General features: G+C 39.5%; 1 protein-coding gene across 1 annotated transcript in view; it reads left to right on the top strand.

Moving 5' to 3' along the window:
• The first annotated feature begins 3067 nt into the window (after positions 1–3067).
• The window catches only part of exoc2 (exocyst complex component 2), a 57153-nt gene continuing 38577 nt past the window's right edge, over positions 3068–21643 (top strand). The window contains exons 1-5 of the mRNA XM_044361550.1: positions 3068–3171; positions 14318–14471; positions 16592–16768; positions 17990–18116; positions 21456–21569. Of these exons, the coding sequence (XP_044217485.1) occupies positions 14354–14471; positions 16592–16768; positions 17990–18116; positions 21456–21569 (536 nt within the window). The 5' untranslated portion in view covers positions 3068–3171; positions 14318–14353. The remainder of the gene's footprint in view (positions 3172–14317; positions 14472–16591; positions 16769–17989; positions 18117–21455; positions 21570–21643) is intronic.

The following is a 21643-nucleotide window of genomic DNA, read 5'->3' as shown; positions in this document are numbered from 1 at the left end:
TTGGGTGAACCAACACTTTAAGGTCATGGAGAGATATCATCAAAGGTGTACTTTTCCACACCTTGTTGTTATACCTTTCCTGTACTCCCACCTTCATCTCTTCATCCATCTATTGGTTGTATTATCCTGCCACTGCGTCAAGCAATGTGTCAGCAGTCAGACTGAAAGACTCTCTGTTCCCCTTAACTCTCCCTCGTCCATTGTGTTTGTCTGGATGCTTTTCCAAGCTAAGCCTGGCACAGGCCTGGATTTCCGGAGCCCAAAATGTGAGCCCAGGGAACTGGACTCCTCCGGGAAAGCGTAACAGCGGGAGATGGAGCGCCACTCAGAAGCAAAACAAACCCAAATATCAGGGGTTTATTTAAAATCTCAACATCTTATATTAACAGCAGTGCTACAGGCTAGTGATTAGCCAGGCATGGGTCATGGGTTCCTAAACCTCTCTTAATTTTCCTTGGAAACCATATTTTGTGTGTTTACAGATGCAAAACACAGGCAGGGGTTGGATTCATGCCAAGACATTAATAACATATTACTGCTCATTTAACAGTTGTAGACAGGAACAGCTATGGGATAGGTGTGGTTCTTCTAATGCGAAAATATGGCAGTGTTTCACTTGTACAGTCCAGTCAGATATTACACACATATTATGCTATCTGATGTGCTTTGCAATGAGCTGAGACCTGCCCAGGTTATTGTAATGTCAACACTGAGCATATGATCTCACTGCAGCGATCTTTGACATTGAGGGATTCATACTTGTTTGATGTCTTACAGTTGAAATGCCCTGCGCAGGAAGGAAGTGCTCACCCACTGGTCGCCTGTTCCATCTTCAGGAGCTCTATGGGAGGGAGGGAGGATTTCAGTGCAATATTTACAGTGACCTTTTCCTCTCACTGGCCAGGGGCCCATGGGAAAAAACTGGAGAAGACAAACAATGAACAATAGGGTTCAGGGATGAGCAATGGTGCCAGCGCAGCATGTGCCATTACGGGATGTGGATTACAGAGGGTTGGGGGGTCACAGCAAGGATCAAGGCACCATCGATGTCCCCTCAAGACCTGGGACACCTGCTCAGAAAGCCTATTCTATTTAAAAACATGACGAGCAACGACGTGTGCCTCGCTAAATGAGAATATTGTAAGGTATATGTGTTTATACTTGGTTCAACATTTTGGTAAATATGCTTATTTGCTTTCTTGCCCAGAGTTGGATGCAAAGATTGATACCACTCTTATATTTGTCCATTAAATAGCATTAATTAGCATAAAGACTGAGACAGAAACAAGGGTCCCTATGAATTAAGGCCAGTTAGTGAGCTTTAGAGGTGCTGGTAGGCCAACTTTATGCTAAGCTAAGCCATCCCTCTCCTGATTCCACCTTCATATTAAAAGGACAAGTGTAACAGTAATATTGATCTTCTCATCATCTGGCAATAAAGTGAATAAGCTCATTTCCCAAAGCATTAAACTTTTCCTGTAACTGAAAGAGGACTCTGTGTAAGTGGTTCTTGCTGTTCTGCGCTGTAAAATGTTGGTGGGTAAGTACTAATAAATACTGATATTATATTCATATTACATTAAATATTTTCCCAGGATATTTTCCCATACATTACACGATAGTATCTCTCTGCATGACACTTATAATGTACCAGATAACCCACTGATTTGTAGCTTCACTAGTTGGTATGTGTGATATACCACTGTCGTTGTCATTCATTAGCAAAGGCCGCACCACTGAGAATAAGATCAAAATCTTCCAGCGTCATTGCTGTAAGTAGATGTTTACATAGACAAACAGCCCCTGTGTTGCATCAGCATCTGTGCAAACTCCCAAGTCACAGTTTGATCCCTTAATTATCAGATTACCCCAGCTAATTGGACAATATGGCTTCCCTGGGGATTGGGCCTTGCCTTATCACAGAAATTCTTTCTGCCCCGCACAATTTGGTGCGATAAATGTAATGGTATCAGTGTTCTAGTGTGTGCTTGGGTGGTCTCTGTTGCATTTCTAATGATGCTGCGCCTTTCCCAGAACAAGTGGAAATACCTCAGTGATGCACCGTGAAAAGAGGGATGAGGAAAGAAGCAAAGCTCCCACTGGGCTTCAGGAATCTCACTTGAAAGGACATTCAGCTCTTCAGAGAAGCATGAATCCAATAATATTGTTATTGCTGCATTTAGTCTTAGATTCAATCAAGCATAAAAAAATAGGATTCATGGATTAAACTGCTCATTAGCTGTTTTTATACCACAAGAAGACAGAGATGAAGAACCAACAAGCCACCCAACTAACTCACATGTCAAAGGCAAATTCAAAAAGATTCAGCCAGCTTATCAGTCAGTCTGTTCAGGTAGTTACATGGAAAATTAGGCTATGTAATGTAATGTTGGCTGGGCTGCAATATTGGAAAAACATTCAGAGAATTTACCACAGAAACACCACAAATTGGATTATTACCATTGATGCATTGATGTGTAAGGAGCCTTTTCATTCTGGAGCAAATCTACCCATACATTCTTTGTGTCTAATCTACAACAATACATCATCTCGTATTTTGTAAGATGATGATGTGTTTACAATGAAAAATATTGGCCAGGTAGTAACTCTAGCTGCCAATTGTAGTAAAAGTACAATATTTTCTTCTGAAATGTTGCGTAATAGTAAGTAAATAGTTGCATAAAATGAAAATTCTCAAGTAAAGTACAAGTATGTAAAATTGTACTTAAGTGCAGTAGCTTAACTAAGATACAGTTACAATGTATGAGAGTTTCCAGTTTCCATGAATCAAAGCAGAGTGCAGAACATGAGACTTTAAAGAGCCTATATATAGTCATATTTTTCAGCATTACTATGTAGAGTGTGTGTAAAGAAAAATCACAATATGAGAAATTGACCAATCACATTCACATATGAAAGAAGTATTTTTTTTTACATGCATGGACTGATTTTACAGTTTCACAACACCTACCACATCAGCATAAATTAAAAAGAATATATATGTGATGTGATGTGATGTGATGTGATGTGATGTGATGTGATGTGATGTTATGTTATGTTATGTTATGTTATGTTATGTTATTTTATTTTGAAGGCTGTGGCTAAGAAAGGATATCCGGAAGTAGTCAGAAGATACAGGAAACGGTCGCTCCGGTCCAGCTGTTGCAAACTGTAAGTTACCCTTTTTTGTTTGACGTTTTTCTCTTAAAATATGTGAAGCAATGCCAAAGTCAATATGGCATGACAGGTGGAAATATAAACTGTTTGTAACGGACGCAGATGACAGCCTCCGGTAACCCTTCCGGCATAACGAATTAGCATGCTAGCGAGCGATGGTTAGCCTGAGCTAACGTTATCTTAGCTGTCAAAATTGTCAACAAAGCAGACTTTCATTTTTCTGAAATCACCATTGGGTTGTTTAGTAAGCTGTTTCAGACGTCTATAACGTTTAATGGTAACAGAAGCAGCTGACAGATGTTATCTTTCATTGTCCTAACGGTAATGCAGTCGCCAAAGTCCTTTGAATTATCCGACTATTCAGCAGTTTAAATGGGGTGTTGTTTGTTTTTGTCCACCGGAACATATTTCAAGACTTAACGCTGCGAGCCATTAACGGCTTCTGGCAGATGCGGCTCATTTTTGACACATCAAAGCTGTGCTTAAAATATCTAACGTTATTTAAATTAAGTGTTTACGCCCTCCGCTATCGCCCACAGCTGCAAGTGTACTGTCATTAAGTTAACGGAATGGTCGAAATGACGCGACGAGGTTATTGATTTGTGAAAGGTTATGATCATGTTCTGTATAGCCCTCTTTACCATTAAATTGAGAGAAACTTGGATGGAGTTTGGTACATCCTTATCTCGTTTTGTTTTGACATCAAATCAAGCTACAGCCATGTTTTTTTTACACTTTCATTCTGCAAACGTTTTGTATATCTCTCCCCATCTATCTTTTTCTTTCTCTTTAATGACCTAATTCTTTTGTTAACAGTTCTATAAACTGTTATTAATCTTTTGCGTTTGTAGTGACAGTAGCATCATGTTCAAATCAACTTTTTATTTATCTCCACAGAGCAGCAATTGTTATAGTCTTTATTTGCACAGTTAATGTAATGTTAAAAAGTCAAGTTGCCTACATATGTACACAAACCCCCCCCATACAAAACCCATCAATCACAAAATGTGTGTCTTGTGGTTTACATTGACTATTATTTAGATTTTATGTGTCAGCGTTTTCAGCAAAAAATTGTTTATGTTGTTTACATTTTGAAAATGACTTATGACTTATTCTTAAATACTAAGTGATAGACCTGCTTTGCCAAATACTATGTCCTAATTTCCTAATATAATCCACAGACATATCACTTTTGAACATTTTTGCCTGGAACTACTTTCTACCAAATAAGTAGTTCCAATGAAAACTGCTTACATTTTTGTGCAGGGAAACCAAATCGAAATGAGAATAGCTAAATTTTCTCCATCACCCTCCAAAACATCTCACGCCGCCGTCCCATCCTACAACTAGTGCTGCACTCAACTCTCACACCAACTGAAACACATATAATAGAGTTAAAACTATACCTTGAATCAGCACAGGTTGGTTAAGGAGTATTGTTTGCATGAGAGAACGTACAGATGTGACTCATTCCCAGGTGGCATGACCTCTCTCACAGTGTCTAGAAACACTGTGCCACCCCAATAAAAATAGATTGAACACAGAAATAACGATTGCCTATTTAACTGCCTATGAAAACAAAGAAAATGTAACGAACCTAACACCTTGCTTATAGTTTGAAAACATATTTATGCATACAGATGGGAACGAACAAAAAAAGAAAGAAATGATCACACCAAATGATCTCGTGTGACTCAGAGACAGTCTTGCATTGACTGGAAGACATTGTGGTGAGAATAAACATCAGAATACTTAACATGAGGTTTTTAAAAACGCTAGTAGTTAATGAACCATGCAATACTCCTTTTCACTGATTGGTTGATTTTTAGCTTACAATACACTAAAAGCACACAATCTTAACTTATTATTGATTGTAAGTGACAAAGTGACAAATTATACCACTCTTACTTACTATGTTGCGGTTTACATTTAATGTCTAATCAGCATTACATTCAGTTCACCATCATTTTTCTTCGCCTTGATTTCGGTCACACAAGGATAGACGATAATTTCACTGAACCAAGTTATCTGTTCATCAGCGACACAGGCTCTTTGTTTCATGAGGATGTTTACCAGGCAGAATAAATTACATGCCAATATGAGACTTGAGTGGAAAAGCTTGGAACTGTTGTAAAAGACACTGAAGCATTTCTAGAGAATGTCTTGGTATTTTGCTATTAAGCCATTAATGATGATTTCAGTTTATTGCTGCATCCGTGAGGCTTACAAGAGTTGTATGAGGGAATTTTTTTCTCCTCTGTTGTATTTTGAAATATGTAATCATCCTCTTGAGTGTCGGTTAAGTCTAAATACATGGAAAGGTTTGGAAGGACTCCAGTTGTAGCAACGGAGTTTTTTTTTTCTGTAGAGGACAACAACAAATAGTGAATAAACAGATTTCAACTTTTTTCATCCGTTTTATCTTTGAAACCAATTGATAAGTATGATTTTAATGAACTAAAGAATTGCAACAATTTGATCCATGACATGAGAACGTGTCAGTCACAGCGTCCTCCATCAAGGGCCGCAACTAACAAACAATTGATTCATCTGTAGATTATTTTCTCTATTAATCGATTAGTTGTTCGGTCTATAAAATGGTGAAAAATGTCGATCACTGTTTCACAAAGTCCGAGGTGACGTCTTCAGATATCTTGTTTTGTCCACAACAATCCACAACCCAAAGATATTCAGTTTACTGTCATAGAAGACTAAAGAAAATAGAAAATATTTACATTTTAGAAGCTGGAATCAGAGAATTTTGGACATATCTACCTTTAAAAAATGCCTCAAAACAATTAATTGATTATCAAATTCAATAGTCGGCAACTAATCCATTATTTGACTAATTGTTGTGACTCTACCTCCATAATTTAGTGATTAAAAAATGTGAATTGAAGAACACTCAGGCCTTACATTATAGGTAGAACTGATAATATTGAAATTGGTGTTTGGTCCTAAAAATGTTTGCAGGAATCATAAATCGAGGCCCAGCTTCATTTGTTTTAGAAATGTTTCATCAAACCTACTCTGAGATCAACAAAGCACAAGTTTAGCTGCACTAGTGCTTATATTTCAGTAGTAGGTCTAAGGGTTAAGATATTACTTACTTAATAAACCTAAAGACCTCCACGTTGTGATATATATACACTTCTCTCACCTCAGCCTCATTAAGTGTGGTGTTTTCAAACAGAACATAGTCTAAGCCTCTATAATTCCTCCTCTTGTGTACTTTTGACAAATATTGTTCTAACATAATTTCTTAAAGTAGGTCTTTTCAGGGGGGGAAAGGGGTACCTCAACATGTGTGTTTGCTTAACTGATTGATTCTATGCGAGAGCCAACGAGAGTAATTGATTGACAAGTCGATAGCGGGCAGGCGCCGTGTCCCAGGAATAAGTTGTCACCGAGCTGCTCCATCATCTGTCGACATCCGCGCTAACAAGTCTTCAGCCTTTTTTTGCTGTGAGAGCCTCTGCATATCAGCTCTCCCCTCTCTCTTCCTACACAGTCAGCACCGCTTGGCTGGGGGAACGGCTGGGGCAAGGCTACACTGATCCATTTCCTGCCCCTGTCCTCCCCCTCCCCTCCCTCCCCCTCCCCTCCCCTCCCCTCCCAGGGCTCTAATTGAAAAATTTGGGTGGCCCTGCTTGTTTGTTTTGGTGGAATGTGGTGGGTTGTGTTTTTTGAGGCTTTTCCTCAGTGCCGCCGCTCCGTAGACCTCAGGGTGAATCGAGCGACGGGGGTCAGGCCGTGCCTTGTTTGTGAAGCGGCACTTTTCTCTCTCACCCCTGTCTGCTCTCGGCAGTCTGCCCCACCTGGTAGCCTCTTCCCCCTGCTGACAGGCTTGCTGGGCCACTGGTTTTCACAGCATGGTTTCTGTGACCTAGTCAGACCTGGACAGACAGACAGACAGACAGACAGACAGACAGACAGACAGACAGACAGACAGAGGAGCTTTGGGCTGGGAAGAAAAAAAAAAAAAAGGTCGCAGAGACATGCTCAATACTAACATAGTCAGTGTATTAAGTGTTCATCCTAGCGAGATTCAATGTTACACTGAATGTGAAAGTAATGAAAATAGTATTTACTGAAACAATTAGTTTATAATTGAGCTGAAAGAAAATGAGCAAGTCATTTAAATGATTTTTCCCCTGTTTTTTTCCTGGTTCCAGCTAATTAATTGTGAGGATTTGCTGCTTTTTTTTTTTTTTCTGTATTATGTGATAGTAAACTGAATATGTTTGGGTTTCAGACTTGATTTTGGACCCCACAGACATTTTACATTTTTTTCTGACATTTTGTAGACCAAACAATCAATCAGCTAATTCAGAAAATAATAAGCAGATTAATCTATAATGAAAATAATTGTTAACCAGGGGTCCTGGTAGATTCCTCAATTACTTCATTGCCAGAACAGTAAACAACAATTTTGAAAATCAATTATTCTCTGTAATTTAGCAACAAAAAAAAAAACAAAAAAACAAATGTTTGCTAACTCCAGCTTCTCAGATGTGAGGATTTGCTGCAAATCTTTGTTTTATAATGTCATAAATTGAAAACCTTTTAGTTTTTGGACTGTTGGTCAGATAAACAAGCAATTTAAAAACAATACCTTTCTACTATTATTGCATGTGACACTTATTTTGAAACTTTAGAGCTGAAATTAATTGATTGGTTAAAGATTCAGAACAATTTTGATCCTCCGTTAATCTTTTAAGTCATTTTTGGGAGCATAAATGCCAAAAAGTCACTGTTTTTTTATTGTTTTTTTGTCTTTTGTTACACTAAATTGAATATTTTTATGATTCAGACTGTTAGAAATTGTAATGGAATTTTTCAATATTTTGCCACGCTTCATTGATCAATAATTTCTGATTGATCAAGTAAATGTCAGTTGGTAATTTGCAGCCCTATAAACACTTGATAAATAGAAAAAAAAAATGAATAAATGAATTGATAATGAAAATCTGAATCTCTCGCAGTTCTAAATGAAAGTGTTGATTTGTTTTTGTTTTTATAATTCATAATGGTATGTGACCGGGGACGGTTCTCACGCTGCTGATGTGTTTTTTATGTAAAGCAGCAGTCTTATAGCCCGGCTCGTGAAGGTTCAAATCTCTCCATTTCGCCATGTCATTGGGCAGAGCTGCCTGTCTCCAGTCTCTTAATCCTCTGAAAACAATTTTCTGCATTTGCAGGCCTATACTTCATATTTCTGTTTGTTGTTTCAGGATTTTAATATGGGAAATTGGGGACTTCACTTCGTTAGGCCTAAAGCTGAAAAGCACTTGAGACTGACAAACAAACAAACTGGCAGCCCTAAAGATAACAAACCCTGTGGGCAGACATCATGATGGTAGGATAGTGAGCCAGAGGCACACATCTGATCACTCTGTCCTCTTTCTCTGTCACGAAAGACTCTTCATGAGCGCTGGGCTTGTAGAGGAGATGCTGACTCATTGTGGAAGAACTCAATGACTGGCCAGTGGTCCGCAGCATCTGCTCTCAAACAGAACCTGCTCAGTTCACGTTACGATCCGCTTATTTGAAACACGATACAGTTAACACATATTACGGTCAATTTTTTTTTTGACTATCAGCTGCATTTGCGCCTCACCACTTCTTAGAGGCATGCGGTGGCCCGGGTGCGAGCGAAACACTGAGGAGGATTGTTTAAAGCTCCGCCCCCGCCTGTGTGATCAGGCCAGTCATCTCGGGCAAGGTGATGTTTGGCCCGCTCTGTGCATTCAGAGGAGTGGAGGGGGATCTTTGATGGAATCTGGTGTTTGTGTAATGTTGGAGAGCACGGAGTGAAATGGTGTTTAGTGTGGTGGGGGTATTGAGCCGCCGGAGCGGTGAGTTAGCCGCTCTGACGGTGCGACGGAGGGGGGCGAGGGTGATGATCTGTCTAAATGGGTCCCTTTGTGCCCTCTAAACCCATCACACTCTCGCTCTCACACACACACACACACACACACACATACACACTTGCCAATCACTGCCATATGTGAATCACCTCTGAGCTCAAACCAGCATATGATCTAAGGTATGAACGCCTCTTTCACAAGATAGACGTGTGTGCCAGATAGATAGATTCCCACATCCATATCGCCGCAGGGAGTTTGTTATGTTTCGAAGCTTGAAGGATGATCTAAGTAACTTTGATCTAAGTAGAAGTTTTAAACACCCTGACCGTTATCTCTGGGCGTTATCAGGAAGATAAGTTATGACATCAGCAAGTCCGAGATAAAGTCTTTAAATCAGGGCTTCAGCTAAGGATTATTGACAGTATCGTTTCATCTGCTGATTATTTTCTCAGTTTATCAGTGAATCATTTTGGCAATGAAAGGTGTCCTAACTCTACTTTACCAGAGCTAAAGGTAACATTTTGACATATATATTCAGTTTACAATGATATATGACAAAGACAAGCATCAAATCTTAACATTTGAAAAGCTGCTTCCAGCGCAAATAAGGTAAATGAGCTTGAAAAATTACTGAAATGATTAATAGTTGACATTAATTTTCCGTCAGTCAACTAAAAGCAATTAATCGATCAATCATTTCAGCTCTAGAAGGCTTTTAACATTCTTGGTGTCCAGATGTTTGTCTCAGGTTTCTCTTTATTTGACAGGAAACAGGAAAGAGAAAGAGGGGAAGATTAAATGCAACAACGCTGCCTGAATTTTGCGGCTTGAGTTTTTTTTTTTTTTTTTTTTATCTCGACGTTTATTGATTTTAGGTTTTCAGCGTATGAAGCTGCTTCAAATAAATCGACAGGATATTGGTGTCGGTGTGTGTCCAGCTCTAGTCTACCAGGTCTGTTTTCAGCACTGATAGTACCATTATATGTCAGTCATCAATAGAGGAGCTTACTTTTATTTTATTTGCTGTTTTATTTATCAGTAACCATACCACGCATCACACCCTGCAACCAATTCAAAAATATTTAACCCTACGTGTGAAAATGTAGTCTATTTAATGAAAATGCTTTTGCCCAGTTATGTGCCTCAAACAAACACCTGTGATTGGTCAGACAGTTTACCTGTGAATAGGTAATACTCAATTTGTGTCATTTGATATACAAAGCATCAATATCACACAGTTTTATTTTGGAAGCCCAAATTGTGTGATTATTAAGCTATATCCTACAATAGTGGTCTCTCCTCTGGTGCGCTGCCATCGTCTATGTAAACGACACATTACGACACAACGGTGTCTCTCAACTTTTCAAACCGAAGTGTCTACATGACGTTATTTAGCAAGTAGCAACCTTTTTTTTTTTTAAACTGAAAAAGAAATCCATCGCTGCCATCTAGCCTAGACCGTCGCGCGCAACATTTTTCGAGAACGTACCGCGGTTTCATGTGTTTAGAGATTTTTAATGAAAAGTCTTTCCCCTCCTTTTTTTTTGTATCTGTGTCCTGCAGCACCAGAGCCAAAGAAGCACTGTCACTTGTTAAGCAGCGCTGCAAGAAGAAAAATCCCAAGCCTCAGACTTTCACAGCTACCACACAGCTTTGAGCCAACCCTGCTGTTTGTTAGTCAGCCTCCAAGGAAAACAAACCTGCCGTTTTAGCCCTATTACCAGAGAGAGAGAAAGAGAGAGAGAGAGAGAGAGAGAGAGAGAAGAGTTGGGGGTAAAGGGGGCTGGAGGCTACCATGGTTGGAAGAGATTCGAGTGAGGAAAAATGGGCTAAATCTGGGTCTGTGTTGTCATTGATTAAATTTAGCCCGCACAGTACAACACGGCTCGACACATGTTGGAAGAAAGCGGGGTTCTAATCTAATGGGGGATCCTCTGATGCCCCCTAGAGGGTAATACTTTTATCCCTCTTGTGGAAAACACTGACTACCTCATGAGTTTCCAGTTGGAGCTTCGGGAACTTTTGTTTTCCTGTTCATGCTACTTTAAGGAAAAATTAATTCACAGTTAGGCCTCAGCCTGTATAAGGTTATAGTTTCTATTACCTCGTTTGCAGGGTATTTGTGATGGTGCATGACGTGAGACTTGTACAAGAGTCCCCTTACTTTGTGTGTGTGTGACTGCGTGTGCGTGCGTGCGTGTGTGTGTGTGTATGCGTGCACGCCGGTGTTACAGAGAGGGGTCTGGGCAGTGTTCCCGTGTCCATGCACAGCCCCCAGAGTAAAGTAAACACAGCGGCTCTTTTCTCATCCCAGCCGTCAGCAGGCTCTCCCCAGGCCCGCGCCAGAGACCACACACCCAGACCACACACACACACATACACACATATACACACACACACACACACACACACACACACACTGCCCAGACCTCTCCGCAGATCCTTCCACATACTCGCATACACACAGGCCACACAACACCAGCTCGGGCCCCTCGCACGCAACCTAGCTGAGCTGTCATTCTGCCCAGCGTGTGTGTGTGTGTATGTGTGTGTGTGTATGTGTTGTGTGTGTGTGTGGGCAGGCTATCTGTGTGTTTGTGCACGTGTTATTTCCAAAGATGAGGGGTGGACGGGGATAAAAACACTCCTGGAAGCAGAATCCGAATCGCAGAAAATAAAGAGCCCAATCCTCTCGCCCCTTCGCCGCTCCCACTCTAAACATATGGGATTGATGAAGGATATACCCAGCTCTTGTTTTAGGCCTGTTAACCTCTTATCTTCTTCATGTCCGATCCGTAGCCCCTCCATTTCCTCTGACAAGCACAGGGCAGCAGCAACAACATGAGGTAAATCCCACCGGAGTTTTCTCGTTAACTCCGATGTCAGGGGCGACTGGTGGGGGTCCCCGCGGCAGAACAGTTCCCCAGAAAGTTCCTGCTACTCTGGGAGGTTTCTACTGTAGGTCAAGTCATATGCATTAATGCACTCTTAATTAAAACCTTTTTTTTTTTTCAAAATGGTAATGCAAAGCTGAGATCGAAATCATGTGATAGCAGCTATTTTAAAAGTATTTAAAAGTGATTTTAATAAAGAGGTATGAAGGGATATTTTAGCCTAATGATCATTATGCTAATTAAGAGTCTTTAAGCACAGTTTGTCATCACTGATGGTAGTTTTAACTCGCTCGTTAATGAGATCTGTGCTGAATGTCAGGTTACGTCGACGTGCAGTCTCATCAAGTAGGACTTCTAGTAACTAATTACATCATCAGTTCATCTGCTGCTTCTTTTCTTGACTCATCAATTAATTGTTTGGTCTTTTAAAATATCAGAAAATCATAGTTTTTAACCCGAAGACAAAAAGTCTTTTCAGAATAAGACAAAAGAGAAGCTGCAAATCCTGTTTAAGAGGCAAAAACAAGGTCGTGTTTAAAAAAAATCACTTAAAAAGTGAATCAGTTCAGATTAATCACCTGTTGATTGATTATTTGACTAATCGTTGCAGCTCTACTGTGAAGGTTGATGAGGTTCAAGTGACAAGATAAACAAATCAAGCAATTTATTTCTGAAGTTGAAGAGATTTAAAAAAAGTAAAATGAAACAAAATTTTCATTATTCCTTAAAATGACTTTTTCTAGTTTTTAGCAATTTTTGTCATGACCCTATTTTGCATCAGGCGACCCTACACGGGGTCCCAACCCTAAGGTTTGAGGTCATTTAAATTAAATAGAATAAACTATTCACTTTATTACAGCTGATCATATCTTAATGTTTGCTGCTTTTTTTGCAGTTTTCTAATATTCTTCTGTAAATATCTTTCTATTATTATTCTATCTTTCTATTTCTGTCTCATCTGATCTGGTGAAGGACTCTGATATTTATAGACAAAACACTCGATTTATTATTTCTTTAAAAAGGCAGAAAATTGATGACAATGCTAGTAAATTGTAGTAGTTTATAGCTCTGGATGAACACACTGGCTGCAGCAGGAACTGAACGTGTGACTTTTTTTCGTTCCAGGAAAGTCTCTCTAACAAGTAGACTAATCAGTGTTGTCCTCTGTCAATTTTGATTTCCTTTGATACAGCCTCTGTTGGGCTTTTTTTTTTTTTTTTTTTTTTTTCTCCGAAAGTCTTACTTACACCTCCGTTGTTCGCCTACAGCCAATTAGTGACCATATAACTGTGCGAAGGGTTACCACCGTGAACTCGTTGCAGGTCCGGTCCGTGTGAACTCCTGCATTGTTTGCAGAGAACGTGTTTTGGCTGCGGAGCAAAAGGGCGGAAGCCTCGCTCGAGCTGCTTCAGAGAGTCTAGATTGGTCAGCCTTTTTTTTTTTTTTTTTTTTTTTTGTGGAGACCTGGCAGTAATTTATTAGCAAACATCTGCGTTGCTGAAATACATCCTTTCATTTTTTCATTTGGAATCTTTCCCTCTCTTCCTTTTTACTCAGCCCCAACATGAACTGATTTCCATGGGTGCTCCTTCTTCTGGTACCATAATCTGCACTGTATTGTGTGGGCTTATGTGGAATGATTGGGGAGGCCAGGTTTATTTATCCTTCGCTGTGAGGTTTACATTCTTCCTTTCCTCCCTGCTCTCTGTCTGCTCCTTCATTCTTGGCTCCCTCTCTCTATTTTTCCTATTATCTGAGAGATAACTGCTGCAATGCATACATTGTTTGGAGACCTACAGGGTGGGAAATTAACACTAGCTGCCAGACAAATGCTGCTCAAATTATGCCGTCCCCAGTCGATTCTAAAAAACCCTAAATATCAAATATAATAAGAGGCTGGAGGATTTTTGAAAAATAATTTACGGTATTTTTTTTATGATTTTTATAAGGAGAGGGTTTACTGCAGATACACTGGATACAGTTGAGTCATTTTAAATATATATATTATATCTTTATATGTTATTTCAGCTCTCAGAACTGCAATTATAGATTATTTTCACTATTTTTTAATGTTTTTTTAAATGAAAGAATTACTAAATTAGTCTTCAAAATGTCAAATTCACATGACATTGTATTTTTTTTCTTTACACCAACAGTCAATAATTAAATAATAATTAAAACTATTAAATTTACAGTGATGTGAGACTAAACTGAGCAAGAAAATCCTCAGATGTGACAATCTGTGACCAGCAAATGTTCACTTTTATCAATAAAAAGTTAATATTCAGTCAACAGAATAAGTGATGCTTCTTCCTGATCTTTCAGTTTTTGTGTCACTGACCTTCACCTCTCTCTCTGTTCTCCTTCCACGTCCAGGTGTCGATCGACCCCCCCCGTCTGCTTCAGGCCGCCATGTCTCGTGCCCGTCCGCCCCCGCTGGTCACGGGCATCTCGCCCAAGGAGGGTGCGGCCTGGACAAAAGTCACCATCCGTGGAGAAAACCTGGGCACGGGCCCAGCTGACCTCATCGGTAAATACGTTTATAATCACATGACTAACCACACACACGTAGCTCTGACTCGGTTAAATGTTTCTGTGATTGTTTAATTTTAAAAAAAAAATTAAATTCTTTGCAGCAGTATTGATTTTCTTGGGTAATTGTGGGAGTGAGTAATTAAATATATGTAAAGGTATATAAATGAAAATTTCAAGATAAATATTAGATAGATATATATTTTTACAGATCAGCACGTAGATATAAATATACAAGATGTCAACACATTACGAAGTTTACATTTGTTTATTTTCCGTAAATATAATGATTCCTAGATGATGATTTTTTTTTTTTTTTTTTATAGTTTAGCAGTGTTTTTTTGCTGAAGGAGTCTCTGCTGTCTAGTGAATGTAGCTGCTTTATTTTTTCATTTAATTTCTGCTCCGGTATGTCGAGTATTTTGTAACTGCAGACGTATTAACTGATTTTATTAACTTATCCATCAACAAACCACAGCCGCCCCCTTTTTTTAAACAGCCCCGGTGTAAAGTTTGTTTTTGTTTATATGATACGTAGGTAGACGGGACGCCGGAGTCTTTTTCCTCTCCGGAATAAGAATTTATTTTTTTTTTTTTTTTTTTTTTTTCACGAGTTAGGTTTTACTTTCATGACAATTTAATAAGCTGAGTAAAAATATCTTTAAGTTTATTTAAAAACTTATCAGACAAATATTTTTTTTTTTAAATATTCACAATAATTAACTGTTTAATTATGTGTATAGTGATGTTTAAAAATGCGCTGCCTTACAACAAGTGTTTTTAATTAATGTAGTTTTCTTTGTGTTGTAAAATTTATATAAAACTCATTTTTACATCTTTTAACTCATTTTACAGTTTTATTTTGAAATTACAAGTTGAAAAAAACATCCTTAGTGAACTTATATTATATAATATATACGTGTGCAATGACGTATGATGAGATGTTTGCAACGCTTTTAAGTTTACAATGAAAAACATCGTCCACCTTTGTTGTAAAGGCGCTCCAGCAACTTCAGTAGAGAAAATTAAAACCTTAGTGCAGACCTACCGAATAGAATATTGAGATATTTTATTGTTATGTAATTCAATTTTGCATCATCTATAACAAATTACCCTGTTAGCTCTATCTGCAACAAACTAAAAACACAATTCTTTGTCCTGTAAACATTTTGTTTAAAAAAACTTGCAATACACTTTTTGCATACCAACACGCTTTAATGTGAAAATAGACTTGTTGCTTCTTTTTTTTTTTTTCTTCATGATTCTCAAGAGCCACACAGATGGACTACCTCCATCTTGTTCTCATTATGTCTTTGAACGTCACACTGTTTCTACGCCGATATTTTCCCTCATGTTCGCCAATTCCTCCTCTAACCTACTTCTTTGGTTTCGAGTGTGTGGGACCAGAGGACACACACTGCTCCACGCTTGGCAAGCCGTGCTCTGGCCGGTGATACAGGTCTATTTCTGACCATGAATGTCCCTGGGGCCTGGAATTAGACAATTAGATATGCACAAATGTGTGTGAATGCTTATGTATTCAAACAAAGTAGCAAGTAGAGAACAGAGGCAGGAAATGGCACTCTAATGGGCATATTATTCACGGTTTTATGGGCTATTTGTTGATCAGCTCTCGCAGGCTTCTATGATGTTTGATTATACACACACGTGAAGCTTTCTGAATCCCCTTGGCTGGAAATGTCAAAGTAATCCATTTTTTTTTTTCTGTCTTCTAGTGTCCAAATTGTTTTCAAGAGGGGTTTAAAAAGAGGACAACTGATGTAGGGGCAGAGTGCACAGAGCCTGCCAGTAATGAGCCACTTAGCACTCAAGTGACACATGTTAGCTTGAAGGAGCTGAGTGGAAGGAAGGAAAGTCAAGGCCACCCACACCCATCACGACCCCGACTTGAACTTTAACCCCCCCCCCCCCCCCCGGTGACAGGTTGACTAAACTTTCCGATAGACGCCGATTCCGTTCCGAGCGAGCACCTCTCGTTTATAGATCGTCTGTGCTACAGCTTGTTTATTTTGCGCTGTCACCGTGTGTCCGTATCTCTCACCCTTTCACCTTTTACCCCCCCCCCCCCCCTCTCTCTCTCTCTCTTCCCCCTCTCAGGTCTGTCAATCTGCGGCCATAACTGCCTGCTGACAGCCGAGTGGATGTCGGCCAGCAAGATAGTGTGCCGCGTGGGCCCCGCCAAAGACGACAAGGGAGAGATCATCGTCACCACCAAGTCCGGAGGTCTCGGCACCTCCACGGTCTCCTTCAAACTGCTCAGGCCGGACAGGATCGGTGAGGCTCAGGAGATATCAAAAAAAAATCTACATGATGACATTTTTTATTTGCTAGTCTGGAGAAGATAAAAGTTGCAAGTAGGGCTTCAGCTAATGATTATTTACATTAGTGATTAAACTTGATTATTTTTTTGCTTAACTGTTTAGTCTATGAAATGTCAGAAAATAGTGAAGTCACAAGTTCCCAGAACTCTTCATATTATTATTATTTTTTTTCTTCCAACTATCAGTTTGAAACCGAAAAACAAGCAACAGACAATGATAGAAGTAAATCCTCAAAATTTAACTCGATAAACAATAAACTGTTAATTTATTGCGGAGTGAAGCAGTTGATTTGTTTTCTGTCTGTCAAAAAAAAAATCTATTGGTTCAGCGCTAGTTGTAGCCAAGCCAAGGGAAGTTTATTTAGGCCAAAATTATAAGTTTATCCCAGACCCTCCATGCTTACACCCTTAATTCATATAAGGAGAAATTACACACACACACCAAAAAAAAAAATCACACAATTGAGGAAAGTGAATGAAGACGGCGGCCAAGAGGCTCTCTGCTCTGCAACGTAATAAAACATAGGAATAGACAACACACAAGCAACGGAAGAAAAAACATCTTCACCACTTTGACAGCACATAAAATGCTCCAAATAAATGAAACACAAGCAATTTATGAAACACGTCTCGACACTCTTAAAACGAGCTAACAATGTTTATTTGAGTTTTAACATTCTGATTACACGATTCCAATACCGCCTGTACACAAAGTATTAACCCTCGTATTAATTATTAGCATGTTCAGTCATGATGAAGTTTGAAGCGTCTCCAAGGAAACCTCCGTCGTCTCGTGTCTGACTTGCAGTGTTTCTGTATATTTGCGTCTTGTTTCGTCTCCAGTCTGTTGTGTGTGTGTGTGAAATTCTCTCCTTGTGTTACTACAGCTCAGCACAGTCACACACACACTGTCTGGAGGAAACAAAGAGAGTGATTTTTATATGAAAAACCCCCCTTTACTCATACAGCTGAAGCTTGATATTAGTTAAGTTTCGGAACACATTTTTGCACAGAAGGAGGAGTTCTAGCTAAGTAAAGTAAAATATATGTTGCTGCGTGAACGTAGGTTTAAATATATGGTTGAGAGAGCGTACATCTCTGTGTGTGAGCGCACATCTGGAATGTGTTTTTGAGCTCAGTGACGTGTGACACGCCTGTCCTGCCCTGCCCCGCAGGTATCCTGGACCAGTCTGCCGTGTGGGTGGATGAGATGAACTACTACGACATGAGGACCGACCGCAACAAAGGCATCTCCCCCCTCTCTCTGCGACCCAGCAATCCATTAGGCATCGACATAGACAAGTACGTACGGACCAAGAACATACAAACACACACACACACACACACACACACACACAAATCGCTCAGCGCAGTCACACAGCCATAAACACTCACGTTCTAGTCATTGAGTCATGGTTTACATCCCTAAACAGAAACAAACTCTCCCCATATGCAGGCGTTTGAAATATTATGCCAACACAGCAATGGCTGAACAGCCTCTAACCGCCACGTACAGGGAGTGGAAACAGAATAATTGTGTATAAAGCAGAGAAGACAACGATTGAGAGGGATTTGGAAAGAACTAAGGCAGTGGACCCACACACACACACACACACGTACACGTACCGCCTGAGAGCAGGCAGCGTGGTGCTGCCTCCCACGTGCCTGGCAGGGAGTAGAGAAGTTGTAATGTATAGTTTGTGTTGTCAGGTTCTGGCATTTCTAGCTCAGTGTTTGTTTGGTTTAGAGGGGCCGGGGGCAAGTGACCGCTCGTGGCCAGAGACAAGACCCCCATAAACAAGCTGTGCCCTTCACTCGCCTTCCTAGGGTTGCATTAACCATCCGCTTCTATCTCAACACAACGTCTGCGCACCATCACAGTCAGTCTGTGTGGATCTCTTACAGCCAGAGAGTTTTATAATAAAATACTTCTTAAAGCGTTCAATGGAAAAAAGCTTTTTTGTTAGTAAAAGAGCATCACCACTCTTGTGCGCATCTTTGCACGGTGATGTCACTGGATGGTTATTCAACTGTAGACGTCCGCGCCAGCTGTTTGTAACATCATACTTGGCCTAGATATAACATAAGTGTTTAATAAGTAGAAATTTACAAATCACTGGATGAAAACATGTTGCACCACACAAACTAATTTCTATGTAGTGCTTAGTTGTTACAAAATGTTCCCACATTTTAACATCAAGGTGCAACTGTTGCACAGCTGACTCTATCAGCTGACTACACCAGCTTGCATACAGTGTATGCTTAGGGCTAATATGAAGAACATATTTGATCTAACATTTGGATTGAAATACTATCTAATAATGGTGGAAACTGGAGCATTTACTCATCAAACAATGAAAATGAGGGATTTCTATTAATAACCTCAGTCAACCAATAGTGTCAGAGAGTTGATTCAATACATATAGGATGCTAAAGGAACTAGCAAAAATTACATGTGCCATTAAAGTATATATCACAAGATAATAGGGCATTAATGACGTTAGGCTAAATGACACAGTAAAGCCTGTTATATACAGTGTATTTCTCCATGTATATGTTGAGAATAAATCAAAGTAATATAGCATATTGAAGAGGATTTTCAAGTACGTTTAACATAGTCCTGCTGTATCTTCAGTTTTTCCACGATTGCCATGTGACTGGATGACAGATGTTTCCTTATAATCCAGTTACACACAACTAAGGATTTTGCTTTTTAATACATTCCTTAAGTTGTAATGGTACTAGCCACTTACTGGAATCTCTAGATTGAAATTAGCCAGAAGTTACTTAGAAGTTAGATAAGCACTTCACACATAAACAGACTGAAGGATTTCTGAACAGTTGGTGCAAACAAACCCGGGACTGCGGATGAAGCTTCGGTATGGTCAGAGACTCAGGTCCGGGGGTCACACTCAATGCGTGTACTTATTGTTCAACATACTTTTGTGTGAATAAACAGCTGTGTGTGTGTGTGTGTGTGTGTGTGTGTGTGTGTGTGTGTGTGTGTGTGTGTGTGTGTGTGTGTGTGTGTGTGTGTGTGTGTGTCTTTTTTTTTTTTTTTTTTTTTTTTTTTGGATGCACTGAGCTGTAATTATCACGTCACTTCCTTAGAGCCTCCCTGCAAGTTGGAGACATGTAACCATGGTAACCTGTGCCAAACATAAAGTCTGAACTAATTTTTTTTTTTTTTTTAAATTACGCCCAGCTTGAAGCGTCATTGATGTTACACCAGAGCTGTCTGTTATGTTATTGTTGTCATCGTCACTACCGTATTGCATTGTGGGATATTTATGTCGGCATAGTATCCAGTGCTTGCATACTGTAATATTTCCCTGTAAATAGTATGTACTTCACATACTATTGGTTTCGGACATACTAAAAAAATCTCACATACTGTTTTAGATAATAAATATCATGTTAGTGTGGAGTTACGGACGCAGTCATGATGTCATTTCTGTCAAGGGTGTGATGCTCAGATAATAATATAGTACAATATCTAATGTTTACTGAATGCTTAAATAGTGAAAAGCAACCAACGTGTGTCTTTGCAAAGTACGTATGTAAGAGCCTTGATAGAGTGTCAGTTATGGAGGCGAGTGAATAATATTAGAAAGTAAACGATGAGAGGTGAGAGCACTCTCCTGCTTCCTAACACAGTATCTGAAGGTACCGAAAAGCACTCCAGCGGTCATAAAATGTAAGATAAGCAGCGGTTGCAAAACACTGTATGGGAATATCTTCTGTGTTCATCTGAATTTGGATGAAGAAGAAATAACAAGGAGCACAAAGGGAATGAGACTAGTTTAAATTTACATTACATTAATTTAATTGACATTTAAACACCAAACACTGGAAGGGTTTAAAAGTAGACTAATAAAGGATTAACCCTGATCTTTGACACTTTATACTTTTAACCATATATCCTATATACCATATAGACATAATATTACATGTCCATAATATAATATGTGCACTGTATGTGCCTTGATAAAGAGGAAACTTAAACTCTTGTGATACAGTCTTACTTACAATTATGCAGAAATAATATTATGTCATTATTATAAGTCCATATGCATTAATGAGAATCTCTTCGTTAATAATGAAGCACTTCTTGTTTTCTGTGTATGTTTGTATGTGCATATATGTCAACAAGTGCGTCCCCCGTATGTGGATTTGCTGTTTCACAGACCTCGACGCTATACAGTCTGTGTGTTGGTCTCTCTACATATGTATGTGTGTGTGTAACTGCAGAGTGGGTGGTGGTGGTGGTGGTGGGGATTTGGTTTGTGTAGGCCACGGGTCATTAGTAGAGATCAAGCCTCCTTAATGAGCACTGGGTCCTCCAGGGGCACCCAGGCGTCACACACTGCACTTCCCACGCCAAGCTCTCCTAGTCTGGGTACTTCTTGGCCCCGCACTGCCCCCTGCTGGACGACGAGACGCTAACATCAGTTTGACAGTTTGTCATTAATAAATGTATATATTTGATGTTTTTCTTTGTATTCGTGGTGCCACAGTCTGTTTTGCATGGTGTGATCCTTTGTGTTGTCTTTTTGTGTGTTATCATCTGTATAAAAATAAGCATTTATTGTCTCTTAATGCTGCATGTTCATCTTTGTTTATTTCTGCTCTCCCTCCCAGAGGCAAAATCCCACAGAAAGACTTGGAGCTGACGTTTCCAGGGATGAGCGGAGACTTCACCAGTGAGAACTTCTCCGCCACCTGGTACCTCATAGACAACCACGCAGGCAGCAGGTAAATCTTTCATTCATGACTGATCTTAAACTACCAACAACCATAACTACTAAAAAGAAGAGGAAAAAAAAACA

Source organism: Thunnus albacares, chromosome 9 (assembly GCF_914725855.1).
Source record: "Thunnus albacares chromosome 9, fThuAlb1.1, whole genome shotgun sequence".
NCBI lineage: Eukaryota > Metazoa > Chordata > Actinopteri > Scombriformes > Scombridae > Thunnus > Thunnus albacares.
Note: the sequence above shows the minus strand (reverse complement) of the source record. Positions and strands in the feature narration are given on the sequence as shown.